At 63.1% G+C, this 13,611-nt stretch overlaps 1 protein-coding gene across 1 annotated transcript in view; it reads right to left on the bottom strand.

Annotated features, from left to right (window-relative positions):
• The window catches only part of LOC130022617 (cadherin-23-like), a 320,780-nt gene that overhangs the window by 46,772 nt on the left and 260,397 nt on the right, over positions 1-13,611 (bottom strand). Inside the window, exons 14-17 of the mRNA XM_056113382.1 lie at positions 9,776-9,840; positions 8,302-8,539; positions 7,299-7,404; positions 4,451-4,578 (exon numbers count right to left, since the gene is read on the bottom strand). Of these exons, the coding sequence (XP_055969357.1) occupies positions 4,451-4,578; positions 7,299-7,404; positions 8,302-8,539; positions 9,776-9,840 (537 nt within the window). The remainder of the gene's footprint in view (positions 1-4,450; positions 4,579-7,298; positions 7,405-8,301; positions 8,540-9,775; positions 9,841-13,611) is intronic.

Here is a 13,611-nt window from a genome sequence, read left to right as displayed (position 1 = left end):
ATGGTTCCCAGCATGACCCAGAGGGCCAGAACACTCTGCATGCTGGAGCCCTGCGTTTCCTCCTCCAAGCAGCATGGCTCCTCCCTGGGGCTCCTCCCCACTCCCACTCAGGCAGACTTTCCAGCACCCCAAATGCTCGCTGCATCCCCGCTGCTTCCTCCGCAGGCCCGGGCTGGCCCCCTTTCCCCGAGACCCAGTACGGAACTCAGGGACGGAGTGTGTGGCCCCCGTGGGGTCCTCAGTCCTGAACAGCCACATGCTGCCGGGGACACTCTGTGTGCAGAGGCTCTCGAGCCCATTTCGCTGGAATCGCTTTGCAGTGAGCAGACAAGCTCAGTCCCAACTGCTCTCTCTGCCCACCCCCGGGCTCCGGAGAACCTCATCCTGCCAGCAGCCAGTGCCAAAAGGAGAGGTCTTCGGGGGCTGGACCTGGGCCCCACAGCGCCCGCCTACAGCCCCAGCTCCCGGCCCGGCCTCCCCCGCCTCCGCCCCTGTGCGGTCCCTGTCCCAGCAACACTCGGCGCCCCTCCCTGCCCAGAGGGGGGCACGAGCGCCCCATCTCCGTGGATACTTAGGCCTTCTGCATGGCTGCACCCCACGGCACCCAGAATGTCAGTGAGGAAGCGTGAGGCAGAAACTTATTAGCGGTGATATTTCCCCGGATCCTGGCGCTGCGTTCACTATTAGTTCTAATTCAGCGACTCCCTCTACAAAAGCTTATTGTCCCCTAATGGGAAATCCGCAAACCGAGTTTGACTTCTTTATTAAAAACCAACAAGCAGAGGAGGAGAGGGGCCGCCCGGCCGGCTCCTTCCTGGAGCCCATCACTTCACCGGCTCCCCCCACCCCACCCGGCAGGAAGGGCCGCTCTCCACTTCTTCACCTCCGGGCTGCGTCTCTATTCAATTTTTTTCAGCTGGGAGAAAACCCCTTTGGAGGAGGGAGGCAGCGGCTTAGCGAGTGACAGCCACTTAAGAGTCACCCACGTGCGAAATCAACCAGAGGCGGTGACCTTTTCAAGCGCGGTCCTTGGAAACCGTGAATACTGGGGACAGAGCTGGCCACCTCCCCCTCCTCTGCCTCCTCTGCCTCCCTCGCCGGCCAGGGGGCCTCCGCTCCTGCCACCAGGGGACAGCGACCAGGCTTTGGTGGTGGGTACTCTTGGAACAGTACCCCTTGCTGGGCGTGAGTGGCCCTTAGCTGTCTGCTGAATTGACAGCAGGTGCCTCCCTGGCCCCCTCCACATGCGGAGACCCCACCCCCACTCCCCAGGGTGTCAGGGAGGGTGTCCACACTGCTGGTCATGCTGATTTGGTCGGGGAGGGAGTTGGGCCACACCCAGTCGTGCTCAGGATTCACTCCTGGCGGGGACTGAGGATTCACCGGGGTCTGCTTCCTTCCCCACTGTAAACTCTCCAGCCCAGTTGGCACGAAGGGGAATGAGGGGTGTTGGGGTCCCCTCCACAGCACGACTCCACTTAAGATCCACTGAGGCAAAAACAGAAGGAGGCTCTGGGGGCCGGAGCCATGCTGCAGCAGAAGGAGTGTTTCCTTGCACGCGGCCGACCCGGGTTCGATCCTGGCACTCCAAGTGGTCCCCCGAGCCCACCAGGAGTGATCCCTGAGCACAGGGCCAGGAGTAAGCCCTGAGCATCGCCGGGTGGGACCCCAAAACAGAAAAACAAAACACAAGACAGGAGGCCCCTCCTCAGCCCTGCCTGAACAGAGACACAGATGAGAAAGGGGCTGGTCTGGGCAGTCCCGGCCCAAGCTTCTGGGGCAGAAGCAGCGCCCCCGCCTGGTCGCTGGGAGCACAGCAGCCCCAGCTGCACCCAGATGTGCTTCCCGGAGGTTTGAGTTCTGGGAAGAATCCCAACAGGTTGGGAAACGGCTCTGAGGGCTGAGCACTGAGCTGGGCACAGCCCCTGGGCACTGCCCACTAGACCTTGAAACAAAACCAAAAAAACAGTAAGAGAAGAACACGGGGAATCTGTGTGAACTCTAATGCTGGTCTTGGCCACAGGCACAGCGGGAAGGTCCCGGCTGCAGAGTCAGGAAGGGTGGACAGACGACAGCACAGGGACTGGGCAGGGGCTCAACTCCTGGGGTACTGGGCCAGGGCGTCCACTCAGATGCCTCGTCCTCAGTGCCGGGAGAGAGCATTGGGTGCGGGGCCAGCTACACCCCTCCCGGAGCCCACGGCCTCCTGGTGAGGTGGGACCGAGGAGAGGCCAGGAGGGCCTGCACAGCCAGGGCCCTCCCACGCCCAGAGGGGTGCTCCTCTGCCCCCCTGCCCGCTCGGGAGCTCCCCTTGGCGCTAGGGAGAGCCATGGGCCTGGGGCTGCCCTAATAGTACGTCTGGACACATCCCGATCACATGACTAGCAGATGGCAGAACTGAGCCCCGAGTCACACCAGGCACAGTCTCCTTGGGGGCCAGCGGGCTTCAGAGTCCCCTTCACACCCCTGTAGCACTGGCCACCATGCTCTGACCCCCTGTAGCACTGACCAGCACGCCCTGACCCCTATAGCACTGACCAGCATGCCCTGAACCCCTGTAGCACTGACCAGCATGGCCTGACCAGCATGCCATGACTCCCTGTAGCACTGACCAGCATGCCCTGACCGCCTGTAGCACTGGCCAGCATGGCCTGAGCCCCTGTAGCACTGACCACCATGCCCTGAGCCCCTGTAGAACTGACCAGCATGGCCTGGCCCCCTGTAGCACTGACCATCACGGCCTGACCAGCATGCCCTGACTCCCTGTACCATTGACCAGCATGCCCTGACCGCCTGTAGCACTGGCCAGCACTGCCTGAGCCCCTGTAGCACTGACCAACATGGCCTGAGCCCCTGTAGCACTGACCAGCATGGCCTGACCAGCATGCCCTGACTCCCTGTACCACTGACCATCATGGCCTGACCAGCATGCCCTGACTCCCTATACCACTGACCAGCATGCCCTGACTGCCTGTAGCACTGGCCAGCACTGCCTGAGCCCCTGTAGCACTGACCAGCATGGCCTGAGCCCCTGCAGCACTGACCAGCACACCCTGGGCCCAGCAGGGTTCTCTGTCCCGGGCAGTGCAGTGTGGCAGATGAGCAGAGTGGCAGGAGGTGGGCCGGGGTGCGGAGTGTGCCCAGCATGAAGGGCTGCGGTTGACACTGGGAAGATGAGGTCAGGTCAGGGTCACTGCCAAGTGGGAAAATAATTCCAGAAAAGTGGGCCGGGGAGACAGCCCAAAGGGTGAGTGCACAGGCTTTGCACGCAGGGGTCCTGAGTACTGTTCCTCCTGAGCATGGAGGCAGAGCAGTCCCCCAGAAACGAGCTGGGAGTGGACCCAGCCCCCACCACCCCCAAAAGATGCATCAGGAAGTAGCCGAGAGTGATCCTGATGGGTGGGCACACGGCATTTCTGGGCGGGTGGGGGGGTGCAGGCAGGCGTGGCTAATGTGGGGCTTTTCTCTGCCTCCCTGTCCCGCCCTGAAGCCCGAGGTGCCAGCCTTGACGGAGAGGGGCCCAGGCCCTTGCCCGCGCGCGGCGTGGCGTTCACTGTCATCCTCCTGGTCCCACTGGCACCTTCCCCTCTCGGCCAGTCCCACCCCATTCAGCGAGCAAGTAAGGCCCCTGCTCAGACGAGGGCCCAAACTGGAGCCGCAGCCGGGGGCCGAGAGAGCGCGGGGACAGCTAACGCTGACCGTGGTCAGGAGCCCGCACATGGGCTCCCCTCCTGTGGGCAGCAGCCTGAGGAGCCCAGAACGGGTCGGGGTGGGTGGAGGCCCGCAGAAAACCTAGCAGCGCCAAGACGGGTCCAGGAGTGTTGAGGGACGCCCGTCCTCGGCCCCAGGAGCCGACCTTGGTTTCAGGCCCCTGGGGGTCTCAAGAAAAACGGAAAGAGGATGTGAAAAAAGAGAGAGTGAGACTGAGGAAATGAGAGCTAGTGAACGAGTGAGACGGAGAAACAGAGAGAGACAGAGAGACAGAGACAGAGAAGATAGAGACAGAGAAGAGAGAGAGACAGAGAAAGAGCAAGACAGAGACAGAGACAAAGAGAGAAGAGAGAGAGACACAGAGAGGAGAGAGGAGAGAGACCCAAAGAGCAAGACAGAGACAGAGAGAAGAGAGAGACAGAGAAGAGAGATGGAGACAGAGAGACAGAGAGGAGAGACTGAGACAGAAAGAGACAGAGGTGGGGGGTTCCAGCAATGCCCTTGAACTCCCTGGAATGCACAGGAAATAAGGGATGTCATGGAGTTCTTGTCTCCGGTGGAGCCCCACCCAGCTCTGCTCCCCCCAGTCGGGGTTCTGAGCCCCCGAGGAGGCCAGTGGGGACTCGAGCCAGGAGGTGGCCGCGGCAGAGCTCTGCTTGGATAAGCTCAGGGGCGGACACTGAGCCAGACACTGTCCATCCCCAGGAGACCTGGCCCGGCCCGTGCCCTGGGTACTTACGAACACCTCGATGGTCACGGGGACGGTGCTGTTGAGAGGGGGGTTGCCGGCGTCCTTGGCCATGACGGTCAGGTAGATCAAGCCATTGGGAATCTGCTCGTAATCCAGGGGGCGGCTCACGCTGATCACTGAAACGGCGGGGCCCGGGGGCAGGTTCAGATGCTTGTTCAGGGCTCCCCAGGTGACTGGAGGTGGCGGCTGAACCCCAGGAGCCTTGTGATAAGGGTCTGACTGACCCGTGCTAGCCCCAGCTGGGAGCCTGCCCACCCGCTGGGCCTCTCCCAGGGGCCATGAAAGCAGCTCAGAGAGGTGCTGTGACTCGCCCAGGGTCACACAGCGACCTGACACGGGCTTCTGCAGCCCTAGGGCCCCTCTCCTGTCTGTGCTGCGACTGCACGTCTGTCTGTGTGTCTGGCCGTGGGTGTGAGTCAGCGTGGGACCTTCCTGGGCCAGCCCAGACCCTGTGCCCAGCGCCTCCCTTCAGACAGATGCAGAGATGGCCCACTTCCTGCCCAGGTGCCCACAGCCCTCCTCACTCTCTTCTGCCCGCGTCCACCCCATCCTTGCCCTCCTCCCCGCCCCTCCCTCTACCCTGGGCATTCAGGGCACAGCTCTGCTTGCAGGGCGTGAAGACCCCTCTCGCCCCTTGGCAGAGAACAGAGGGGGCTGGGACCTCGAACACTCCATCACTGCACCTGCCTGGGGTCCCCCGCCTCAGCTATGGGTGGCGTCTGGGGAGATGCGGAGGGCTGGGAGTGGGGTGTGGAGTGCCAGGCAGCCCGCGCAGGCCCAGGACGCTCGGTGGCAGCACCCAAGAGGGCCATGAGAGGCAAACCCGAAGGGGCTCCGCCTGCAGGGCAGAGCGGGGGTGGGGGTGAGTGGCCGGCCAGGACAGGGACCACCCACTACCCCGGGAAGGTATCTTACAGAGAACTGGGGTGGCAGCTTCCGGGCTGCAGCCACTTCTCTGAGGCATTTCTCGGACCCACTGTGGGTGGGGCAGGAGGAGGGAGTGTGGACCCCCGTGTTCTTCCATGCCCAGCTCTTCCCTCTGGGGGTCTCTTACCCTGCCGTCAGGTACCAAGGAGATTTCCCGCCAGGCAGAGGGCCATCCCAAGGCCGTCTTGAGCTGGCCAGGGGCCAGCACGCTGATGGTGCCCTCAAAGTTGCTACACTAACTTTTCTTTTCTTTTCTTTTTTGCGTTTTGGGTCACACCTGGCGATGCACAGGGGTTACTCCTGGCTCTGCATTCAGGAATCACCCCTGGTGGTGCTCAGGGGACCATATGGGATGCTGGGAATCGAACCTGGGTCAGCCGCGTGCAAGGCAAACGCCCTCCCCGCTGTGCTATCTCTCCAGCCCCTACGCTAACTTTTCTTGAGGTGGGGAGGGGCACTCCACACCCCGCCGGGGTGCTCAGGGCTTACTCCTGCTTCTGCACTCAGGGATCATTCCTGGTGGGCTCGGGGAACCAAATAGGGTGCCGGGGAGGGAACCCGGCTCAGCTGTGTGCCAGGCCAGCACCCTCCCTGCGGTACCCACCCAAACAGTGGCGCCAGTGACAGTGTGCTTACAGGGCCAGGGCTGGCGGGGAAGAACACACACCCGGGAGTGACTGCCGAGTGCAGAGCCAGGAGCAAGCCCTGAGCAAGCCCTGGGTGTGGTCCCCCAAAAAGAAAAAACGAAAGACAAAAAAAAAAAAACCCATAAAGTATGGCAGGGCCCAAGGTAAGGCAGGAAGGGTGTCTCGGCAGGAGGAACAGACCCCGCGAAGACACAACACACGTGCTGTAAGGGAGAGAGTGTCCAGGGGTCCAGATGCCGATTCTGCAGGGAGGAAGGTGCTAAGGGAACAGGCAGGAGGCGACCGAGAGCCCGGCCACTTCGCTGGACGACCGTGCAGGACGCTCCTGGCTCTGGGGCCGGGGAGCCACCTGGTGTCTGGGGCTGGATTCTGATGTTGCCCAGGGAGGAAGCAGGCTGGCCCAGGGCAGAGGGGACGGGCTCCAAGTGCAGGACATGCCCTGGAACAAGCTGGGCGCTGGAGGAGACACACGTGGGCTCTGGGGAAGGGGGTGCCCTTGACCCCACATTCACAAAGCAGCCGGGGTGCTGACTAGTGTGAGGCTGAAGAGGGGCCATGACAGGCTCCACTTTAAGACGGAAACTCACAGGGGCTGGAGGATAGCACAGCGGGTAGGGCGTTTGCCTTGCACGCAGCTGACCCAGGTTCTATTCCCAGCATCCCATAGGGTCCCCTGAGCACCGCCAGGGGTGATTCCTGAGTGCAGAGCCAGGAGTAACCCCTGTGCATTGCCGGGTGTGACCCAAAAAGCAAAAAAAAAAAAAAGAGAGAGAGACTGAAACTCAGTAGGCCTAAGTTCCAGTTTCCCCTATCAGAACATCCCGACTTCTCAGAAAACAATATCACCCTGGGCAGATAAACCGCCCCATGGCAGCAGCCTATCGGAGTAAGGGGCATAGGCAATGGCACCCAGCCAGAGAGGGAGTGGAGTCACAGGACCGGACACGGGCCAAGAACTGGAAACATAATGTTGGTCCCCAAAGTCACAGTGCAGACAGGGACCAGAATTGGAAACAGCTGCCAGTTCCTAGGAAAATGATGTTCTGTAACCAAACCCTATCTACACTGCTCAGAATTCAGAGTCGGGGTCCTTGTCAAGACTCCACTGCATTGGATGAGACTTGGACCCTAGATCGAGCTAGCGATAAAGGGGCCTTGCAGTTGCATCCTCGAGTCTGGTCTGGTCAATGTACGAGCGAAACTCCCTTCCCGGGACATAACAGTAGGGGGCTCAGTCCCCCCCAGACGAAGCCCTTTCGCACCTCCATAGCCCTCGTACACGCTGATGTCAAAGTAGCTGCCGAAGGCCGAGGCGTTGACGATGCTATAGGTGATCTGGTTGTTGGGCGGGGAGTCTTCATCTGTGGCCTGCGGCAGGGTCAGAGGGGCTCGGTGAGCCGCAGGAAGTCGGGGCAGGGGAGGGCTGGCCCGCCAGAGCCCCTTCTCTGAAGGAGCCCGGCCTACCCCGTCCGTGGGCTGAAGGGCACCCCATACCCTGCTTCCCCTTCCTGCCGGACAGGGGGCAGGACGCAGTTGAGGGGGAAATGGGGGTCACTCAAAGGTGGAGACGGGTGCGGCTGCTGACTCCTGGACCCTGCCTGCCCGTCACACAGCTGCGGGGCCTGACGCTTCCTGTCAGGTGGGATCACCTGGAGTCCATGGCCCAAGGGGGGCATCTGATAAACGCACTTGCTGGAGTGTGAGAACAGGAGGGAAGGAGGCGTTGGGAATGGGGTCAGGGCCCCCCACCTCCAGACCGCCTTCTGGGGCGGCTGAATCAAGGCTCTCCTCTCAGGTACACCTCGAGTCGTGCCAGCCTCCGGGATACCAAGGGGACCACAGGTGGAAATGACGTACCTGGGGACCAGGCCCCTCTGCCAGTCCCCAGGATGCCCAAGGGGACTGCAGGTAGAAGTGACGTAGATGGGGGCAGGGCATGACACTAGGGTCAAACCACATGTGTGCTGCCTTCCCCAAATCCTTTCTGCATTGGGGTCTCTGGCTTACTCCAGGTCCTTATTCCCAGAAGCCCTCAAGGGCTTGGCTGGGGGAGGGACCCCCCCAGGAGTGGTGGACAGATACACCAAGGGGGACACGAGGGCTGAAAGAGGCCATTAGCCCCGCCGGCCCTCAGGGAAGTGAGGTGTGCAGGGAGGGCCCCCAGCCCACTGTGCACAGGAGCTGAGTACTTCCTGTAGCGGCCCCTCGGCGGCAGGGGTAAGGAAGAAGGAGGGGAGGGTAAGGGGACATACAGGCGCCTCTCACCCGGAGCCGCACCAGCTGCGTGACCGAGGGCTCGTTCTCACGCAGGGCGCCCACGTACGCATCCTTCTGGAAGGTGGGCACGTTGTCATTCACGTCCAGCACGTTGATCCTGACCCGGCCCGTGGTCTCTTCGCCGCCACCGTCCCTGGCGATGATGGTCAGCGTGAAGCGCTGGATGAGCTCGTAGTCCAGGCGGGCGATCAGCATGATGAGGCCCGTGTCCTTGTCCAGGGAGAACCTGACGGGCGGGAGGAAGCAGAGACAGGCCGGCTGGAGCAGGCTGGGAGGGAGAGCGGGGCTTCCTCGGGAGAGACAGGGAAGGGAGGGAGAAAGGCCCCATCTCCTCTGCCCGACTGGACTGGGCCCTGAGCAGAGCTCGGTGGGTACATCAGCACACCTGGAGGCACGAGGTGGGAATGGAGGGGGGATGGAGGGGGAGGAAGGGGGGAGGGAGGGGGATTGAGGGGGGATGGAAGGGGGATGGTGGGGGATGGACGGCGGATGGAGGGGGGATGGAGGAGGGGATGGAGGGAGATGGAGGGGGGATGGAGGGGAATGGAGGGGGGTGGAGGAGGGGTGGAGGGGGGACGGAGGGGGGAGTGGAGGGGTGATGGTGGGGGAATGGAGAGGGGATGGAGGGGGGATGGAGGGGGTGGGAGGGGGATGGATGGGGGATGGAAGGGGGTGGAGGGGGGATGAGGGGGGAGTGGAGGGAAGATGGTGGGGGATGGACGGGGGATGGAGGGGGGATGAAAGGGGGTGGAGGAGGGGATAGAGGGGGTGGGAGGGGGGATGGACGGGGGATGGAGGGGGGATGGAGGGGGATGGAGGGGGGATGGAGGGGGGATGGAGGGGGATGGAGGGGGGTGTGAGGGGGTACGGAGGGTGGAATGGAGGGTGGAATGGAGGCAGGATGCTCTTTCTCTCCCTGTGAACCACAGCCTCTGCCTGGTCCGATTTCTCTGTTGGAGACCTACAGGGGGCAGAAGTGCTGCCTTTCCAGATGCTTCTGCACGCGGGCAGCAACGCAGCCAGCAGGGGAGGCCTGGCTGGCCCTCCCCGGGGACCTGCACCCACAGGCACCCCCTCTGAGTTTTCACTGGACATCCGTGTCACATGCCAACCTGGTCCACATCTGCCAGTCCCCAGGCCTGAGTCAGGGGAAGGTGGGGAGAGGGTCAAATCTGAGCTGATTAGGGCCCAGTCATGTGAACACACCGGCGCTGAGGGCCGGGTGTCCTGGACATTTACTCTGATGCTGGTTCCTTCCTCCTTCCCTCGGGCCCATCACGGCTCAGCAGAGAAGGACCTGGCACTCGACAGCCAGCACAGTGTATCACCCCTCCTCTGCGAGGGCTCACCACGGAGGGCCCTCCCTGGGCAGACAAGGCTCTTGGGCCCCAGGAGTGGCACAGAGGCTGGGAGGCGGGGTCAGAGGCCGGGGGTCAGAGGTTGGAACCAAGCCAGCTCTCACCGGTCAGGGTCATCGCTGAAGTAGTAGCTGACTTCCCCAAAGGTGCCCACGTCATTGTCTGTAGCCTGCAAGGGTAAGAGGGGGAGTCATTACATTCCACTGGCCGAGGCCCCGTCAGCAAACCCAGACTTGTCCACAAACTCTTTCGACCCAGGCGGATCTTTCTAGAATGCTGGTCTGTAGCACACTCACACACCCACTTAAGCCCAGCCACCTCCATTCAAAGGAGAAGGCAGCTCAGACCTGCAGGGCTGGGGCTGCACCGCCCTCTCTCTGCGGTCAGGCCAGGAGGCGTTTTCTCTGCCGGGCTGGGGTGTCCCCCGGGACTGGTGAGATGGGGCCACAGCCTGCCCATTTGCAGACAGGGAGGGCTGAGTCATCTGGCACTCTAGGGCGGTGATCCCGCCCCCCCAAGCCCCTGAGCTGGATGAGGACCCAGAGGTACCCCAGCCCCGGTGGGCCCAGGGACAGGCCACGGTGTGCAGAGGGCAGGCAGGCATCTAGCGGGCAGGTCCTGGGCTGGAAGGGCTGCCCCCGCCCCCCATCTCTCCCGAAGAGGGGCCGCGGGGAGCTGGGCTCTGCTAGCCGGGGGCCCTCTGGAGCCTCCCGGAATGGAAGCCTGGTGCTTCTCAGATGCCGGGACACGGGAACCAGGCCTGGCCTGGGCAGCAGGATGATAGCGCCCCCGGAGGAGAGCCGGGAAGTGCAGGCAGGCACCGGGGACCTCTGGACCGGGTCTGACTCCAGTCCCGCGGGAGCTTGATGTGTTAGTCCAATGCGACCTCAGAGACCCAGGCCAGCGGGTGCCAGCTTCTGATGCTTGCGTGCCAAAGAGTCTGGAGGGCAAGAGGCCCGCTACAGTGCCCACCGCTAGCTGCACTGCATGCCACCACCCCGGCCACGTGCCGTGACTCCCTCTGAGCCCCTCAACCAGGCCACGTGACGAGGAGGGAGACACTGCCCATCTCCCAGGGCAGGCCTGTGGCCCTGACCTTGAACAGGCCTGGTGTCAGGCTGGGGGTCACCCGAGCCCCAGCTCCTCTCAGCAGCCCCGGTGAGGCCCCCCTCCCCCTCCCCCTCCCTTCCCCGGGACTGCTCTGGCTCTGGCTGGAGTACCTGCTGGCTTCAAGGCCAGGCCCAGCTGCTGGGTGCCCCCTGGCATGTGACAGTCTCCAAGGAACTAAGTGACGGTGCCATTCACCCCGTAGGAGCGGGCGGCAGGATGAAGGGCTGGACTGGCCAGCACCTACGTCTGTGCCCTCCACACCCAGGGCTGCTCAGCCACACAGGAGTGGACCGGGACTCCACTGCCATGAGTAAGCGTCGGCTCTGCCCTGCTCTCTGACCTGGTCTCTGCCCTGCTCTCTGACCTGGTCTCTGACCTGGTCTCTGACCTGGTCTCTGTTCTGCCATCTGATCTGGTCTCTGCCCTTCCATCTGATTTGTCTCTGCCCTGTTCTCTGACCTGGTCTCTGCCCTGCCGTCTGCTCTGATCTCTACCTTGTTGTTATCTGGCTTCTTTTCCGTTTCGTGGCCGTCTGGTTTCCTCCGTGGCCCCTGGGTGGCCTTAGCACTGCCCAGCTCTAGGCGTGGGACTCACTCCCTGCTCTGCTCAGGGAAGCCTGTGGTACTGGGGGTCCCACCTGGGCGTCCTGCAGGCAACGCGTGTGCCCCCGGCCTCCACGGTGACACCTTCCAGGGACCCTCGCTGCCTCCCACCCAGGCCACTGCTGCTGACCAGGCTGTCTGATGACCAGATGAAATACACGTGCCTGGAGAGGGGCGGGAGTGGGCATGCTCACAGGCACAGAGAGGCCGGCAGGAAGATGAAGAGCCGGTGCCGGGTCGCTGCGGGCTGGGGCGGTGCCCACACACTGTCCACACGTGGGGGGCGGTGCCCACTGTCCTTCTGGGGGCAGCACCCACACACTGACCTCATGGGAACAGCGCCCACACACTGTCCTCCTGGGGCAGTGCCCGCACACTGTCGTCACGGGCTGGTGCAGTCGGGGAGGAAGCAGCAGAGCCCCCCGCCGCCCTGGGCCCGACACCCCCTGCGCCCGTAGCCCTGCTCTCCACTGCCTCCCCCTGCAGATCCCACAGCTGCCCCCAACATGCAGGCCCGCCCCCGCACCCCTCCCTTATGCCGCACCCTCCCCCACTCCTGCCTGCTGCCAGACCCTCCTTCCCTCCCCCCACCTGGTCGGACTGCCACACACAGGGCTCCCCTGGAGAGCGGCTCAGAAGCACCCCCACACTGCTCTGGTTCTGGCTGACTCCTCTGTGCTCAGGGATCGCTCCGGGTGGGCTTGGGGACCATATGGGGTGCCGGGGATCGAACGTGGACCGGCTTGCATCCTCCCTGATGTACTATCGCTCCAGCCCCCTCCACGTTGCTCTCCACAGCACTACCAGGGTTGGTCCAGTCAAACCCCTGACTCGGGGTTGGGGGGCAGGGGCAGGCGAGGCCTCTCAGGACTGCCCCCATCCTGTTCTCCAAGGCCTGGCCTCTCCAGCTTTCCATGTCAGAGCTGCTACTGTGCCCTGAAGCCCACCCCAGCTGCCCCTCGGGGAGCCCCTGGCCCCAGCTGTGCCCCTCAGGGAGCCCCTGACCCCAGCACCCCTCAGGAAGCCCCTGACTCCAGACATGACCTTCAGGGAGCCCTTGACCCCAGACATGACCTTCAGGGAGCCCCTGACCCCAGCCACGCCCCTCAGGGAGCCCCTGACCTGAGTCTGGCTGCTCCTTCTGGACACGCAGCTCCCGAACTGTCCCCCACACCCTGCTCGGGGCGTGTCTCTAACGAAATCCTTTCTCCAGCCAAAGAGCCACGGGACCTTGCTCCTGGGGGCTGACGGCCCGCGTCTGAGGGCACCATGGTGCAGGCGGTGGCAGGGGAGCGAGACTGATGTCTGCAGAGACTCTCGGGCTCTCCCAGCTCCCCTGCACCCACCCCCTTTCCCTGGGCAGGTTGGGGGACACACACTTGTGTTGGGACGCATGTCAGGGGGAAGATGGATCATGGAAGCGCCTTTCTGCAGACGGTGGCAGGACGCCTGTAACCATGAACCTGCTAAACATGCAAGTGTGTGTGTGTGGGGTGGGGCTTGCATCACACTGGGCAGTTCTCAGGGGCTACTCCTGGCTTGGTACTCAAGGGTCAGTCCTGGGGGTTCTTGAAGGATCATGTGAGGTGCCCGGGGCTGAACCAGGGTGCGGGGTGGGATGCAAGGAAAACTTAACCCCTGTACTTTCCCTCTCCAAACGCTGTTAAGTAATTGGCTGACCTGTTTATGCATCTATGTACCTATTAGCTTATCAACGTATTCAGGGCTTGGGCGCCGCACCGGGCCGTGCTCTGGGACGGGATCCGTGTCTGCTGCCTTGAGTCCTGTACTATCCCCCGAGTCCCAACTAAATATTTCTTTTCCCCCAGTGTGCCAGGCCCTGAAATTGCAGCCATCATCTGCCACGGGCCAGACTAGAAAGGGAGACACTGGCAGGAAACAGGGACAGATGACAGGTGAGGAAGATCCGGTTCACGGCAGAAACAGGGAAGGCCGGAGGGAAGGCTCAGAGACGGGGCTGGCAGGCCCCAGGGCGGCTCGGCTGCATCGTGTGGTCCTGGGGGCACTCTGGCAAAGTGTACTTGGGCCCCAGGGCAGTCACCAGCCGGACTCTGAGAAGCAGGAGCTGGAGGCGCAGGCCTGGGGTCAGAGCACTGGGCTCGGGGGCTCTGGCCCTGGGGGCAGAGAGGGTGCGGCCGGCCCCGATGAACCCCCTGATTTATAAGGCGCCTCCTCGGAGTCTCCCGGCACTGGCTTTCCCAGCAGAA

This window comes from Sorex fumeus, unplaced genomic scaffold, assembly GCF_029834395.1.
Source record: "Sorex fumeus unplaced genomic scaffold, SorFum_2.1 ptg000020l, whole genome shotgun sequence".
NCBI classification, from domain to species: Eukaryota; Metazoa; Chordata; class Mammalia; order Eulipotyphla; family Soricidae; genus Sorex; species Sorex fumeus.
Note: the sequence above shows the minus strand (reverse complement) of the source record. Positions and strands in the feature narration are given on the sequence as shown.